Source organism: Mustela putorius, unplaced genomic scaffold (genome assembly GCF_011764305.1).
Source record: "Mustela putorius furo isolate JIRA1106 unplaced genomic scaffold, ASM1176430v1.1 tig00000765_pilon_pilon_pilon, whole genome shotgun sequence".
In the NCBI taxonomy this organism is placed as follows: domain Eukaryota; kingdom Metazoa; phylum Chordata; class Mammalia; order Carnivora; family Mustelidae; genus Mustela; species Mustela putorius.
In genome coordinates this window covers 2,076,506-2,092,602 of record NW_025421470.1, presented here as the reverse complement: position 1 = coordinate 2,092,602, position 16,097 = coordinate 2,076,506, and the positions used below count along the sequence as shown (strand labels likewise).

Here is a 16,097-nt window from a genome sequence, read left to right as displayed (position 1 = left end):
GGCAGCGGCGCCCACGGGAAGTGTTCAGTAAGCACCTCAGAGGGGGAAAGCCTGCCTTGCGCTGATGTCCCGTGTCATGTGGAAGTGAGGTGCCTCGTCCACATGTCCGGCCTCTTTCTGAGTTCCTTATAACTGAGACAGAAGGGAGAGTCCCCACCGGGCTGCCCCTGGAGGCCCTGGGGACCGTGAAGCCGCAGGCGCCCGGCGCCACTCAGGGTGGGGTCCTTTTGCCAGACCCCTTGACTCCCCCCCACCAGCTACCTTCAGACCAGTAGCCTTTTGGCCAGTGACCACCACCTGACGGAGGAGGAGCGGAAATACTTCTGCCAGGAGATACTCAGCTTTGCCAGCCGCCAGACAGACAGCACAGGTCAGACTTGCTCTTCGGAGGGCTGCTAAGAAAGAACCTTTTTTTTTTTTTAAATTTTTGTTTGTTTGTTTATGTTGAAATCTAGTTCTCGTGTGGTGTTCTGTTAGTTTCAGGCACACGGTGAGTCCAGACCTCTCCACGGGGCTCAGTGCTCACTGCCACCCTCTCCCCATGACGGGTGCACTCGTCCCCTCCCCCCGACCGCCCCTCTGGCAGCCACCGCTTTGTTCTGTACTTAGGAATCTGTTGTTTTGGTTGTTCCTTTGTTTTGTTTCTTACACGTAGGAGTGAGAGCCCATGGGATCTATCCCTTGTCCTTCTGAGAGAGACTCTGCTTTACCAGCTGACTGCCCAGGTCCGAGTGAGGTTTAAACTTCTTGTTGTGAAATTCCTGATGCTCTGGGAAGCTGGAAGGGCTGACCCGGTGCGTGCTGCTGGCTCACCGGCTCGACTGCGCCGCACCGTGCCGCGCCGCACCAAACCTGCGTCTGCTGTCTTGCTACTGGGCTTTCCGTGACCCACACCACGTATCACACGCCACCCTGGGGCCGTCTTGTATGGCCTTCTGACGCCAGGGGCACCCCCAGACCCCAGAGAACAGGGTTCTCGCTTGAGCTGCTAGTGGCCTATCTTCCAGTCTCCCTCAGCGACTCAAAAAATGTGTCTGTGAACTATGTTTGCTGGAGGCCAGTCTGGGACCCCGTGCCGCCTCCGAGTGTTACAGCTCGGTTCTCTTGCGACTTAGAACACTTCTTCCCGTCTCTGTTTCATTCTCTCACATACCGGCTTTATTGAGTAGGACTCTCCCATTTGCAGTGTATAGTTCAGTGGCTTTTAGTGTATTCACATACGTATGTGTAGCCGTCACTCTATAGTCAATTCTAGAACATTCTTATCCCTGCCAAAAGAAGCCCCATACTTATTTCTTACCAGCCTTCCTCCTGCCGCCGCCCCCGCCAGCCCCTGGCACCTTCCATCTGTCTCGTGTAGGTGGAACCCATACCGTAGTGGTCCTTTGTGACCTGCTCTGTCACCGAGCATCATGGTGTCGAGATTCACCGTATTGAGGCCTGGGTCAGTGCTTCTTTCGTCTTTGTGGCTGAGCATCGGTCCATTGTGTGGACGGACCCCTTGCTGCTTATCCATTCAGCTGTGTGATGTCTGGGTTGTCAGATGCTGACTTTGTAAGAGCCATCGGGCCAGTTAGCTCGTAGACCTTCCCACCTTCTGGAATTGGTTGACCGTCTCCTCATAGGAGCATCCCCCTGGGGAAGGTAGGTCTGAGTGGCCCAGGTTTGGGCTAACGATTTGCCAGGTTTATTTCGTAGATGGTGCTGTGTGGGGAGCTCAGTTTATGTGACATTCAGCTCCTCGTGTTCCGTTTGTCCCGAAGAGTGCCTGTTCAAAGTCGTTCCTGCCTCGGTCCCCTCGGGCTGCTGTCGCAGGGTGCCACGGACTGGGTGCTTGAACAACAGCGTGACTGCTCCCGGCTCCGGAGGCTGGACGTCCAAGGTCAAGGTGCCGGCATAGTCGGTTTCTGACACTGCGTCCCCTCCTGACTTGCCCTGACGTGGCTGTAAGACAGACAGAGACAGACATGGGCTGGGTGTGGGCTGGGGAAACCGGGAGGAGATGGAGAGGGGGTGCTCTGCTATCTCCTCGGATAAAGACACAAACTCCTCCTGCCCAGGCGTCTCCCAGAGGAGCGGCTGCGCGCACTGGCACTCTGGGGGCTGAGGCACTCACTTCCCCAGCACGGCCCCTGGCAGTCGCTGACTCCCTGCCATCCAGGGCTTCCAAAGACATGGCCTTAGGTAGCAGGGGTCACTGACCATGGGGGTGTTGCGTCCTCACGCCTAGCTGTCTGCGTGGTCTTCTTAGGAGCAGATGGCACTGGCTGGTCTTTTTAGATTCTTAAATGTGCCCCAGTGGTTGTCGGTAGAGCCGTGGGCCGTGTCTGCTTTATGTGAGGTGTGTGTGAGCCTGGGCACACGGGCTTCTCCTGCCGCGTCCCTCAAGGTGTCCGTACGAATAAGATGCTCTGTGACGTTCGCGTCCACACTGGTCTCTGCGAGTCCTGTCTTTAGTAGATTCGTGCTCAAAGATGCCGACCAGTCTGGCAGCCTTGTGGGTCTCAGCGAGCTGGGCGCTTACAGAACGGAGGCCGGAGAGGGCTGCGAGGCTTGGGGTCCAGGAGGCAGGGCTCCCCACTTCCTTGGCTGGCTTCTCATAGGCTCTTGCGCACCTGGCTTGATTTCCGGATACGGGGGGGAACGTAGACACCCGTACTTGGTAATTTCTTTATGTAGCTGGGAAGCGGGTGGAATTCTCTGAAGCGGCTCCACGGATCGGACTGTGGACAAGTGTGGGTTTGGAATTCAGGTCTTAACGGACTGGTTTTCTCTTAGATTTGCCAGAACAGAGCATAGCTGAATCTCTTCAGACATTGGGATTTCTGGGGGCCTCTTTAAGATCGAGGTTATGTTCTACCTTTGACCGGGTAGTGCGTTCTGGTGTGTGAAGATGCTGTGGGGTTGAGGTTTGCGTCTGTCTCTTTGGACTAGCTCGGCCCGTTGGCCTGTCGTGTTGGGCGTGCTCCATGCTCCCAGCAGGTCTCCGGGCAGACCAAGGCCCTGCCGGCTGGAGGCGGTCTAGAGCGAGCCGTGGTAAGTAACTTGTGGTGATGTGCGTTTGCAGGTCAGAAGATCGTACTCCCTCTGCATTGTTTCGCACACCTGCGAGATCTGCATTTTACCCCATCCAACGCCGTGGTCCACGTGGGCGGCGTTCTCTCCGTGGACATAACCTTGTGCAGCCAGATGCCCATCCCCGTCCGCGTGGAGCAGATCGCCATCAACGTCCACTTCAGCATCGAGAAGAACAACTACCGGAAGACGGCCGAGTGGCTCACCAAGCACAAGATGGCCAATGGGGTCATTACCTTTCCAGCGGAGACCTCACCCCTCCCCGCCGCCCAGAACAACTTGCCAGCACTGGAGCTGTACGAGATGTTCGAGAGGAGTCCCTCTGACAACTCCTTGAACACGACAGGGATCGTATGCAAAAATGTCCACATGCTGCTGAGAAGGCAGGAGAGCGGCACGGCTCTGGAGACGCCCTCCGGCGCGGCTCTGGAGACGCCCTCCGGCGCGGCTCTGGAGGGCGGGGCCCACGCGCTCAGATGTAGTGACGTGACCCTGGAGCCGGGGCCCAACACGATAACGTTCAGGACGCAGGTACGCGGGGGTGCGGGCGACTTTGAAGATGCTCAGGAAGGGTCTCGAGCTCACCAGAGCTGTTGGCGCTGGGCCTTACCTTGGCTTTTGCGTACATCCTCAAGTCAAAATACGCTGAGATTTTACAAAATCCTTGACGCTTAACGCGGTGTTACGACAGCTCATAGATTTTGAAAGACGTTCTTAACATGGGTAATGATTTTTGCTCTCACTGGACTTAGACTTTTTTTCTTCCGTACTAAAATATACCGTCATTTGTTGAAATGACCCTGTAGAGGAGGTGGCCCAGTTCTGTTTCACCCGGCTTTCCTTTCGTGGGCCACATGGATGTCGGAACAGCGGCTCGGGGCCCGCTCTGATACCCGCCTCCCCTCAGCACCCCCTGTGAGTCCCGCTGACCGAGGAGGGCTCGGCTGCGGTCACGGGCGCCGTGGCCGAGGCTCGGTGCAGGGCTCAGAGCCTGTGCTGAAGGTCCCGTGAGACGCTTTGCAGAAAACAGTGCCAGAGGTGACGTGTATGAAATTGAAAACACGTTCTTGGAAGCAGAAAGGCAGGTTTAAGCATCCGTTACTGAGAAGACCCCCGCGAGAGACTCGGAGGGCGCTGGGGGACAGCCCATGCGCTGAGGTGGGGGCCCAGCGCCGCAGGGTAGGCGGGAGAGGGGGAGAGCAGCGGGCATTGCCCAGAGACGGGGGCGCAGCCTCCCCTGGGAAGCCCGTCACAAGGGCGGGGGCTGACCGTCGCAACATGCGATTTTGACCCTAGGCCAAGGAGCCCGGGACATACACGCTGCGGCAGCTGTGCGCCTCGGTGGGCCCGGTGTGGTTCGTGCTGCCGCACCTCTACCCGCTGGTGCAGTACGACGTGTACTCGCAGGAGCCGCAGCTGCACGTGGAGCCGCTGGCCGGTGAGTGCGCCGCGGGGCCCAGCCGGGTGTGCGCCCCCCGCACGGGCCAGCCCCGTCCAGAGCTGCTGTCCTCGGGTCAAGTCCGAAAATTGGGAGGAGTTGGTGTAAGCAGATTAGTGAACCCCACGCGGCACTTGACGTGTCAGACACTAGGGAGTGAGTCTCTCGGTCTCTTGGGCCGAGTGGGATGTATTTATTTGGCTCGTTTCTTCCATTTGAGAAGAAATTCAAGGAAAGCACTTTATTTCTAGTTCATCTCTCCAGGGTCCATACTGTTCTGATTGTAGAAGTCTCCTACGGCTACTGGGAAAGGCCCTCAGATGCCGGACAGCCTTTCGGACGGTTCCGTCGGGACCGCTCGTGAGAGGAGCCGGGCACCGCTGCTCGAGGGCCTGGGACGCCCCGAGCCAGACTGGGGACTGGCCGTGCACAGTCCCTCACTCCGTCCCTCCCCTGTCTGCCCCTCCCCCCCCCTGGGTTCCCATCTCTCGTCTCCTTGCTTCTGCTTGTCCTGGCGCGGGACTCTGGGCAGCTCAGCCCGTCTCCGCCCCTCGTTCCTGTCTGGGGGAAGGCAGTAGCCACCCCATCCGCCCGGTGGTTTCTGAACCAAAGGTCCGGAAGGCCTCACCTGACGAGGCTGGAAGCAGTTCGGAATAGCACGGACAGGACACGGGATTCCGTTAGTCTGTTCTTCCGTGTTCTTTGTCTGCTTCTCCCTCCCTGACGTATCGGCGGGTGAATTCAGAGACATGCCTGCCCCCGGGAACCCCAACTCTCTCTTCGGTGCCGACAAGACTCGGGGCCTCTCGTTCCCAGCAGGCGCCCCCGCAACTCCGCGTCCGTGTGACTGAGATGAAAAGCAAGCCTGGTGGGGGAACTGGGAGTGAACTGTGGACTGTTTACAGGGGACAGGTCTGCTGTGACAAGCAGCAGAGCGCCCTGTGACCTCACCCAAGGCCGCTGCCGACGGACGGTGGTGCCGACTGCTGTCTTCTTCCATTCAGATGGCCTTTTGGCTGGTATTCCTCAGAAGGTCAAGTTCACTGTCACTACGGGCCATTATACGGTAAAAAACGGCGACAGCCTCCAGCTGAGCAACGCAGAAGCCATGCTCGTCCTGTGTCACGCGGAGAACAGAGCCGTGATCTACTCCAACACAAGAGGTGAGGCGGCTGTCGCCCCGGCGAAGGCAGACTCGCGCCATTGTCGCGCACCCTGAGGGTGTGAGGCGGCTGTGCTCTCTGGCGGTGCCTGAGGACCGCCTCTCCCTGCGGCTCTTTCATGGCCATGTCCTGCCTGTCGCTGGGCCGGGAGCCTGACCCTGGGCGGGCCATCGTATCTGGGACGAAGAGCTGGTGGAGGCCTGGCGGCCAGGCAGGGCTGACCTTACTGAGGGCTCATAATGCAGCGTCACGGACTGGCCCCTGCTCCAGGACGGTGCCTTGCCACCTGCTACTTCCCCAATCCCCCTCACCAAAAGTGGAAACGAATCATCCTTTTTAGGTGCTGGCCAGAAGCCCTAGAAGAGTCCCGTCTCCCCTGGTCCGCAGGCATGCGGGATGGAGAGGGAAGGGTGCTGCTCCCCTTCTGGGTGGGAGCCGGTCTGCTCGGGGAATGGATTGGGACCATGTCGCGCAGGGAAACACACAGCACGTGGCGGGCCACACGGAAAGTGTCCCTTTTCTGTCGTCAGACTTAGTGACTGTTTCTGGTCTCCAGGCCGCCGGCTTATGTGGTATCAGTGTCTGAGAGGGTTTTGTTCCTCGTTTTCCGACCTCTGTCCGCCCCGCTTCATCCTTCCTGGATACGCTCTTGCCGGTGCCGGGGAGCAGTGGGAATTGGGCGGGAACAACTCTGCTGGGCCTGTCACTGCCGGAAGGACGAGGAGCAGGGACGCACGCTGAGCGGGTTAGAAGTGACTTTTTCTCTCTTTCCTAGAAAAGGCTTCTGATGTGTTGCTCCGGGTCCAGTCGTCTGACAAGGTCACCAGCATCAGTCTGCCCGCTGCTCCTGCGTACCACATGATTGAATTTGAACTGGAAGTTCTGTCTTTACCTTCTGCTCCAGTAACCGGAGGAGAGAGCAGCATGCTGGGGACGACAGAGCCCCACAGGAAGCATAAGGACACACACAGAGCTGGCCACTGCATGGCTACCACGGACCACAAAGTAAGAAGGGACCAGGAGGGCGCCGCCGGTGCTTGCGGCCTTTGCCGGTTGTGCTTGTTCCGAGAGATGCCTTGTGTTCAAGTGGCAGGTTTCCCGTTCCTGACTCCACATCCCCTTGCTGGGTTTGGCATTTGTCTCTTTGAATCCCCCTTCTTAGACAAAGGGTACGCTTGCAAGGACAAAGACAGGCCAGGTTCTAAGTTTTCTACACCAACTCAAGAAGGCAGGGTAGTTTATTGTAGGAGATAGGATGTTTGCCTAGAATGGGGAAGTCAGTTTGGGTCTGTAGTCCGTTTGTCTTGGTACATAGGCTAGTGTGACTTCTGTGTCCGTGTGCTTCAGTTTCTGTCCACTGAAACGTTACAGCTTGGCAAAGAGGCAGCGCTGTCATTTTTATGCTTTGATGTTGGTGTTTATTGACAGTTATTTGAGAGATCGTGACTTCGGTCCCAGAACCACAGTCCTTAGCTCAAGGAATGTGTCACTACCATTGTAGTTCTTCAGCTTTGTCCATGTCTTGTAACACAAATGCCAGTTCTGAGAGCCTTTTCACCCAAAGGTAGAACGGTACATTCGTGGTCCCACAGAACTATACATATTTGCACTTTAAAAAGCTGCTGCCTGTGTGTTTGGCTTCCAGTCATTGTGAATCTAGGGACTGGGATCCTCCCCTCCAGGGCAATGACAAGTCTTGGCACACCCCTCAGTTGCTAGAAGGGATTAAAATTTCAGCAAGTCCTCCTGACAGCACAAAGGTTTGGAGCAAGAGCCAACACCCGGGACAGGAGTGAATGGTGAGACTCATCTCCCACACCAGGCTGCTCCTTTCAGACCAGGGGCGGCAGTTGTGCCATCTGCTGTGTAGACACAGAGAGTCCAGCAGGATGAAGAAGCAGAGATACCTGTTCCAGGAATGAAGATCAAGCTAAAACCTCAGGGAAAAAAAATCCTAATGAAATGGAGCTAAGCAGTTACCTGAAAAGGAGTTCAAAGTCATGCTCATGAAGATGCTCACCAAATGGGAGAAAAATGGACAAACACAGCAGAACTTCAGCAAGGAGGTGGGAAGTAGAAGACTGTACCAGATCCAAGTCACCGAGCACAGCTGCCTGAGATACAGCGTGGATGACTAGATCCAAGTCACCGAGCACCGCTGCCTGAGATACAGCGTGGATGACTAGATCCAAGTCACCGAGCACCGCTGCCTGAGATACAGCGGGGATGCAGCAGAAGAAAGGAACAGACAGCTCAAAGCCAAGGAGTGGAACTTAGAGCAGCAAGAGGAAAAAAGAATGAATAAAAAAAGCAAAGATAGCTTAGAGACTACTAGGATAACATCAGACAGACTAATGCTTGGATCACTGGGCTTCCAGAAGAAGAAGACAGAGAGAAAAGGTCAGAAATCTCCTTGAAGAAGTAATGGTTGAAAACTTCCCTAATCTGGAAAAGGAAACAGACATCCAGACACAAGAAGCCCAGAGAGTTTCAAATAAGAGGAACCCAGAGAGACCCACACCAAGACACTTTACAGTTACATGTCAAAAATTGAGGACCAGGAGCGAATCTTAAAAGCCGCAGATGAGGGAGGGGAGGTCGTGGCAGGAGGATAAAAAAAAAAACAGCAGCAGGAGAAAAACAGCTTATTACTTACAAGGAAATCCCCTAAGTCTACCAGCGGATTTTTCAGCAGAAACTCTGCAGGCCAGAGAGAGTGGCACGACGTACTCAGTGCTGAAAGGAAAACCTCGAACCAAGAGAACTCTACCCGGCAAAGCCATCATTCGGAAGTGAAGGAGCCGTAAAGTATTTTCTGGAGAAATAAAAGCTAAAGGAGTTCATCACCACTAACACGGCCTTCAAGGAATGTTCTTCTTTAAGCTGAAAGGAAAAGGTATTCACAAGAGCACGTGTGAAAGAATAAATCTCACTGGAAAGTTGAATATATAGTAAAAGTAGTGGGTTAAGCACTTAAAAAGCTAGGATGAAGGTTAAAAGACATAGGAAGTAAAAAATAACTATGATTATGATAATTAAAGAACACAGATAAAAGAATGTACAGTGGGACATCAAAATATCAAATGTGGGGGTGAGGGAGAGTAAAAATGTTGAGCTTTAGGAACTTAAGTTATTATCAACTTAAAACAGACTGTTACAAGCATAAGTTGTTATAGGTAAGCCTCATGGTAGCTAGCCACAAAGCAAAAACCTGGGGCAGACCTACAAAAGATAAAGAAATACAAGCGTACCACCTGAGAAAGTCATCAAACCACGAAGAAGAAAGCAAGAAGAAGAAAGGAACAGAGAGGAGCTACAGGAAATGTGAGAAGGGACGCCTGGGTGTCTCAGTGGGTTAAGTGTCTGCCTTCAGCTAGATCAAGATTCCAGGGTCCTGGGATCGAGCCCCACATCAGGTTCCCTGCTCAGTGGGGAGCCTGCTTCTCCCTCTGCCTGCTGCTTCCCTGCTTGTGCTTGCTCTCTGTCAAATAAATGAAATAAAAATTTAAAAACTGTCAGAAAATAATTAACAAAAATGGCAACAAGCATATGCCCTCTCAGTAATTACTTAAATGTAAGTGGACTAAGTTCTGTAATCAGAAGACAAGGAGTAGTTGAACGGATAAAAAAATCAAGACTCGACTCTATACTGCTTATAAGAGATGCACTTTTGACACAAAGACACACACAGACTAAAGTGAAACCAAAACCTAAAGGAGCCAGAGGAAACATGGAGCAGCTATACTTCTATCAGATAAGACAGACTTTGAAACAAAGACTGTAACCAGAGGCAAGAGTGTAACATAATGATAGCAAGGTCAATCCCACAAGGTAGAACATTTGCAGATGTTTATGCAGCCAACACAGGAACACCTAAATATGAAAAGTAAGTATGAGCAGACCTAAAGGGAGAAATAGACAGCAGTACAATAAGAGGAATTTAATACCCCATTTATATCAATGGATCCAGACAGACATCGACAGAAAATCAATAAGGAAACACTGGCCTTAAGTGAAACATTAGAGCAGATGGACTTAACAGATATTTACAGAACATTCATCCAAAAGCAGCAGAAGATACATTCTTTTCAAGTGTGTAGGGAACGTTTCACCAGGATAGATTGTATATTGTGCCCTGAAACAAGTCTTAACAAGTTTATGAGGGTTGAAATCACATCATGCATCTTTTCTGAGCCCAACAATAGGAAACTAGAGATTAATTACATGAGGAAAACTGGAAAATTCACAGGTTTGTGGGGATTAAACCACATGCTACTAAAAAATTGGTTGGCCAAAATAAGAAATCAAGAGAAATCATGCCTACCCTGAGGCAGATGAAAATGGAAGTGTAACATACCAAAATGTATGAGATGCAGCAAAAGCCATTCTAAAAGGGACATTCATAGCAATACAGGCCTACTTCAAGAAAGAGGGAGAGTCTCAAACAACCTCATTTTACACCTTAAGGAACTAGAAAAAGAAGAACAAATGAAGCCCAAAGATTGTAGAAGGAAGGAAATAAACATTACAGCAGAAACAAACGAATTCGACTGAAGAGACAATAGACTTGATCAACGAAACCAAGAGCCGGTTCTTTGAAAAGATGAAACTGACAGACCTTTTGCTAGACTCACCGAGATAAAGAGAGAGGACTCCGATCAGAAGTGAAAGAGATGTTACAGTCAACACCACAGAAGTAAAAAAGGACTACAAGAGACTACCATAGATGACTGCAGGCCAACAAATTGAACCTAGAAGAAGTGGATAAATTCAGGGGAATGTACAACTTAACCAAGAGTGAATCATGGCAAGATAGAAAATCTGAACAGATTACTAGTAAGGAGATTAAAATGGATATGTAGGGAACATACCTCAACATAATAAAGGTCATATATGACAAGCCCACAGCTAATATGCTTAATGGTGAAAAGCTGAAAGCCTTTCCTCTAAGATCTGGAACAAGACAAAGGTTGCCCACTCTTGTCACTTTTATTCAGCATAGTACTAGAAGCCCTTGCCAGAGCAGTTGGGCAAGAAAAAGAAATAAAAGTCATCCTAGTTGGAAGGAAAGAAGTAAAAGGTCACTATTTGCAGATGGCATAATATTATATGTATATAAAATTTTAAAGACTGCTGCATCGAAAACCTTCATCAATAAATCCAGTAAAGTTGCGGAGTACAAAATAAGTATGAGAAATCTGTTGTGTTTTTATATACTAATAATGAACTGTTGGAAAGAAATCAAACAATTCCATTTATAATTGCGTCGAAAATAATAAAATACCTAGGAATGAATTTCACCAAGGCGGTGAAAGAGGTGCATATTGGAAACTATAAGACATTAATGAAGGGAATTGAGGAAGACACGAATCCATGGAAAGATGTTCTGTGCTCAGGGACTGGAAGATTTAATATTGTTCAGATGTCCATACTACCCAGCAATATAGATTTAGTGTAATCCCAAAGTTCCAAAGGCATTTTTTGTAGAAATGGAACAAATAATCCTCAAACATGTATGAAACCACAAAGGACTCCAGATACCCAAAACAATCAGAACAAAGCTGGTGGCATTGTGCTCCTGGACTTCAGACCGTGTTACGAAGCTGTAGTCGTCCATGCACTATGGTAGCAGCATAAATGCAGATACACAGACCAATGGGCCAGAATACAGAGCCCAGAAATAAATCCACGTATATTCTATCAATTAATTTAAGACAAAGGACGCAGGAATGTGTGATGGGGAAAGGACAATGTCTTCAAATAAATGGTGCCGGGAAAATTGGTCAGCCATGTGTGAAAGAGAAGCTGGACCCTTGTCTTAAATTGTTCAAAAAAAGTTAACTCAAAGTGGATTCAAAGCTAGAAGGTAAGACCTGAAACCATAGCTCCTAGAAGAAGACTTACATGGTAAGCTCCTTGATACTGATCTTGGCAATGATTTTACGGATCTGGCAACAAAAGCAAAAATGAACTATTGAGACTATGTCAACCTAAAAAGCTTTGTCACAGGAGAGGAGACAGAATGAAAAGCCAGTCTACGGAATGGGAGAAGATACTTGCAAATCATATATTTGATGGGGTGTTCAAACCCAAAATACAAAATGGACTTTCTAACTCAGTAGCAGAATCCCCCATGGTCTGATGAAAGCGCATGCCGAAGATCTGAGTATTTTCCCAAGACGACGTGCAGATGTTGGACATCACTAAGGTTGGTGAGGATGTGGAGAAAGGGGAGCCCTTGTGCCCCGTTGGCGGGAATGCAGACTGGGCAGCCACTCTGGAAAACAGAATGGAAGGGTCCTTGGAACGTTATAGAACTGCCCTAGGATCCAGCAGTGTCACTACTAGGTGTTTGCCTAAAGAAAATGAAAACAGCTGCTTGAAAAGCGATCTGCACGCCCTGTTCACTGCGGCAGCGTTTCAACAGCCGGATGCCTTTACTTTTCTGTTTCATACCCGTTGTGTGGCGTGACTGGCTAATTCCTTTAATTTTGCAGTAGTCAGTCACTGCTCATGTCATCGTGCCCGAATGGCGGAAGGCCCTTCGTCCCCACCTCCTGCAGTGCCGGAGAACGTGTCCGGCGTCCAGCTGTTGGTGTGGGACGCGCGAGTGGGTCCTGGGGCTGTGGGCGCCGAGACTGTGCTGTGTCTCACGGCCGGCCGGCCACTCCGTGTTGATTTTTCTTGTCTGTGTACGTAGCTCGATGTTTCTCCTTCATGCATGTGACTCACGGGGGTTTGATTTCTGAAGAAGAGGTGGTGAGGCCATCCCCCCATCCAGGACGTCGGCTGCCACTGCTGGCCTGGGTGGACGGTGTGGTGGCGGCCATGGCCAGGCCAGGGGTCTGAAGGTGCGTCCCCATGTTTCTCCTCAGGTGTCCATCGACTGCCCGTGGTCGATCTACTCCACCGTCATCGCTCTGACCTTCAGCGTGCCCTTCCGGACCACGCACTCGCTTCTCTCCGCCGGGACACGGTAAAGGCGGGCTCTGGGCCCCAGTTCTGGGCCGGGCTGTCCCGCGTGCACACCTTGCTGCTCAGAGCGTGGCCTCGGGGACGCTGAGCCGGCTTTCTTCCCCGTCCTGACACTGTGGTCCGCTCATGTGGGTTCTTGGCAATTCTCTGCAGCTCCAGAGCAGCCCGTCCACGGTCAGGTGTCCCCAGCAGTCTCAGAAGTGACCATGCACCATTGGTTTTTAGGATGTGGGATCCAAACCAAGTCCCCGTTTGATGATGAGATCATTTTCTTCTCTTTTTTCTTTTTAAAGATTTTATTTATTTATTTGACAGAGATCACAAGTAGGCAGAGAGGCAGACGGTGGGGGGTGGAAGCAGGCTCCCTGCTGAGCAGAGAGCCCGATGCAGGGCTTGGTCCCAGGACCCCGGGATTATGACCTGAGCCGAAGGCAGAAGCTTAACCCACTGAACCACCCAGACGCCCCAATGACATTGTTTTTCATCTGTCTTCCCATTTCTCAAGCCGGTGGCCCTCTGCGGAACTCAGTTCAGTCCTCTAGAGAGAAGGCCCAGCATTCTGAATTTGGTCGCGTTCTTGGGGGTTCATGTTTCTTGGTTCCTCTGCCGGCTGCTGGATATATCTGGGGGGCGGGTTTCAGCCTCGGCACTGCGGATGCTGTGGGTCCGAGAACTCCTCGTTCGTGGGCCCGAGAGTCTGGCCCACACGCCGTAGTGCTCAGCAGCACCCCTAGATCCCCTGTCTTGTGCCTCTCTCCCCATGCCCATCGTGACAACGAAAGATCCACCTCGAGATGCCGGGTGATACCGCCCATGGGGGCAGGACTGCTTCCTGTTGAGAAGCTCTCACGGCTCTCAAAGCCACATGCACTAGAATCTGACTCAGCCTTTGGACCAGATGGTTTTGAGGGGAGCCCCGTGCTCTGTCCGTCAGCTTCGGGAGGCAGCATCTGCTTGTCCCCCCGCCAGTGACGGTGGGCGCCGACCCTGGGCTCAGGGTGGCGTGTGGCCTCTCCCTGTAAAACTCCTTTCACGTTCATCTGTTGCTGAAATTTGCAAAAATGGGTCACTAGATTGTCAGAAATTGAGAGCGAATGTTACCCTGGCGCACTCCCGCTACGGGGAGGGACCACGCCCGTCAGTGGCTAGAGACACCGGCACTTCTCAGCAGAAGCTGGGGTGCTTTCTTTCAGACTCTTCCTGTGTGACAGGGACGGATGGGAGCCGTGGCCCCTCTGTCCATCCTCACGCACCGCGAGCTAGCTACGATAGTGTGTTAGCACTGGGTCAGGAACGGCCCCTCCTTTGAACCATTTTTCCTCAGAAGTAGCTTGTCTGGGGAGGTGCGGTTTTGGGGGGCACTTTCCCGTGTGAGACTGACTGGTCTTACGTTGCTGGGTCACTTTTCGGTTCCCCAGAGAGAGTCTTTTTAACCAAAACACATTTAATACAGTTGTCAAGTTTCAAAATCTGTTTTTCTGCTTTAGGAAGTACATTCAGGTGTGTGTCCAGAATTTGTCGGAACTTGACTTTCAGCTGTCGGACGGTGACCTTGTGGACCACGGCTGCGGTGCTGACCTGCAGCTCATCCCTCTGAATGCCAAGTGCCCGCAGGTAAGCCTTGTCCAGAGGTGAGCGCAGAGCTCTCCGCACAGCGTGGGGTGCGAGTCCGCATGGGAGGCCCGAGTGGCCAGGAGGGTCTGAGGAAAGCATGGCCTCCCCGGTGACAAGCCAATAGTGCGTGCGTCCCAGGGGGCGGGGACACCCAGCTTTGTTGCCTCCCTGTGCGTGTTTGTGTTTCATGCTGGGCGCAGAGTGGCGTGCGGGGTGGCTTAGGAGACGGAATGACACTCGTCCTTACACAAGAGTCAGACGGTTCTGCCCTGCGCTCTGGCCTGTGTAACTGCAGGCCTGTTCTTGAGCTTCTGCTGATGGTGTGGATGCCGTCCCCCTGTCCCGCCTGTGACGAGACACCTGTCCGTGTCCTGGGAACAGACCCTCTGTGTCGGTGTGGCTTTGTAAAGGGGCCCTGCTCGTGTTCGGGCTGCTTGGCTGGGGCTGACCGTCCTGTTCCAAATACTCATGTGTCACGTGTGCCCAGGTGCCCTGAAAGATTAAACCCTTCCAATCAGCCTGGTGCCGTCTTCACAGGGCCGGGCGGGCGGGACCCTGCGGGGCAGCGGGGCGGCTGCGTGTGTGTACGCCACGCCGGTGACTGTCTCCGCAGGCCATCCACAGCAAGCAGTCCGTGTTCTTCGTGTGGGAGCTGCTGTGGGCACGGGAGCCCCCCCCTTCTCTGCGCTGCCGCTTCTCCGTTGGATTCTCCCCGGCTTCTGAAGGACAGCTCTCGGTCCCCTTAAAGCCGTACACGTACGAATTTCAAGTGGAAAATTTTTTTGTACGTATCGTATTCTTTTCTGGCGGGAGTGTGGGGTAGGAACGTGGAAGGTGGCATCATACTCCTTTTAATCTACACAAGTCAGAGAAGAATCTTCCAGTATAAGAAAGCAGCTGCCCAGGAGGTTAGTTGACCTTTGGAGCAGCTCGGTCGCTGGCTGGCTGTACCCTAGACACCCAGATCGTTCTCAAGCGAGGGGTCTGGCCGTCGTGCAGTCTCGCCGGTGGTCATGAGATGAGTGTAAAGAATGAAGATTCGGTTTCTCTGTTCCCTCTTCTCTTGCTCACGATTGGAACGTTCTGGAGCTATTTCTTAGAGTCCTTTCTTCTTGATCCTAGCTGCTAGGATCACTGAGATGCTTTCTTTTTATTTTTTTATTTTATTTTATTTTATTTAAGATTTTATTTATTTGAGAGCGGAAGGGAGAGCAGATGAGAGCATGAGCGGGGTGAGGGGTGGAGGGGAAGCACATCCTGACGATTGTCCTATAACCCGTGCGTCACATGTGGGCTGGAGTGGCCTTGAGCTGGGTGGGGAAACGCATGTGTGTTTCCATGTCTTCGGAGACTTGGATTTTGTGCCAGGTCAACCAGAACCCGAGGACGCGGGTTTGTGGTGTTTCCTTGGCTCTACTGCTGGAACCGTCAGACCACACGAGGATGTGCTCGTGTTCATAGCGCTTGACCCCAGCGGTGTTTCAGCGCCTCTTCCCAGCCGAGTTGCTGTGCTGACCCTCCTGCTCCGTCACTCCATCGGCCTTCGGCGTTCGTGTCCTTGCCGGCGTGGTCTCTCTCTCTGGAGCACACGCGCACCTTTCCGCGTGTGCCCAGCAGCGCCACGTAAAACCCCACGTGCGCCTGAGTCTGCGTGCGAGCCCTCTGGTTTGCTTGCCATGGTGTTTGGTCATGCGCTTGCGGTGTCTCTGCTCCCTCTCCGGGTCACGAGCACGGGTTCAGATTTCTCTGGAGCTGTGCAAACAGGTCAGCATTTGAAAACTGGTCATCTCCGAGGGCCGGAAACAGAGACACCACTTTTCTCAGGAAAGCGC

At 52.5% G+C, this 16,097-nt stretch overlaps 1 protein-coding gene across 4 annotated transcripts in view; it reads left to right on the top strand.

Moving 5' to 3' along the window:
* The window catches only part of TRAPPC10 (trafficking protein particle complex subunit 10), a 77,520-nt gene that overhangs the window by 56,141 nt on the left and 5,282 nt on the right, over window positions 1–16,097 (top strand). For all 4 annotated transcript variants that reach the window (XM_045084366.1, XM_045084365.1, XM_045084368.1 and 1 more), the window contains 8 exons: window positions 258–370; window positions 3,068–3,606; window positions 4,372–4,513; window positions 5,518–5,676; window positions 6,452–6,681; window positions 12,552–12,652; window positions 14,139–14,265; window positions 14,879–15,049. In XM_045084366.1, coding sequence (XP_044940301.1) covers window positions 258–370; window positions 3,068–3,606; window positions 4,372–4,513; window positions 5,518–5,676; window positions 6,452–6,681; window positions 12,552–12,652; window positions 14,139–14,265; window positions 14,879–15,049 — 1,582 coding nt within the window. The remainder of the gene's footprint in view (window positions 1–257; window positions 371–3,067; window positions 3,607–4,371; window positions 4,514–5,517; window positions 5,677–6,451; window positions 6,682–12,551; window positions 12,653–14,138; window positions 14,266–14,878; window positions 15,050–16,097) is intronic.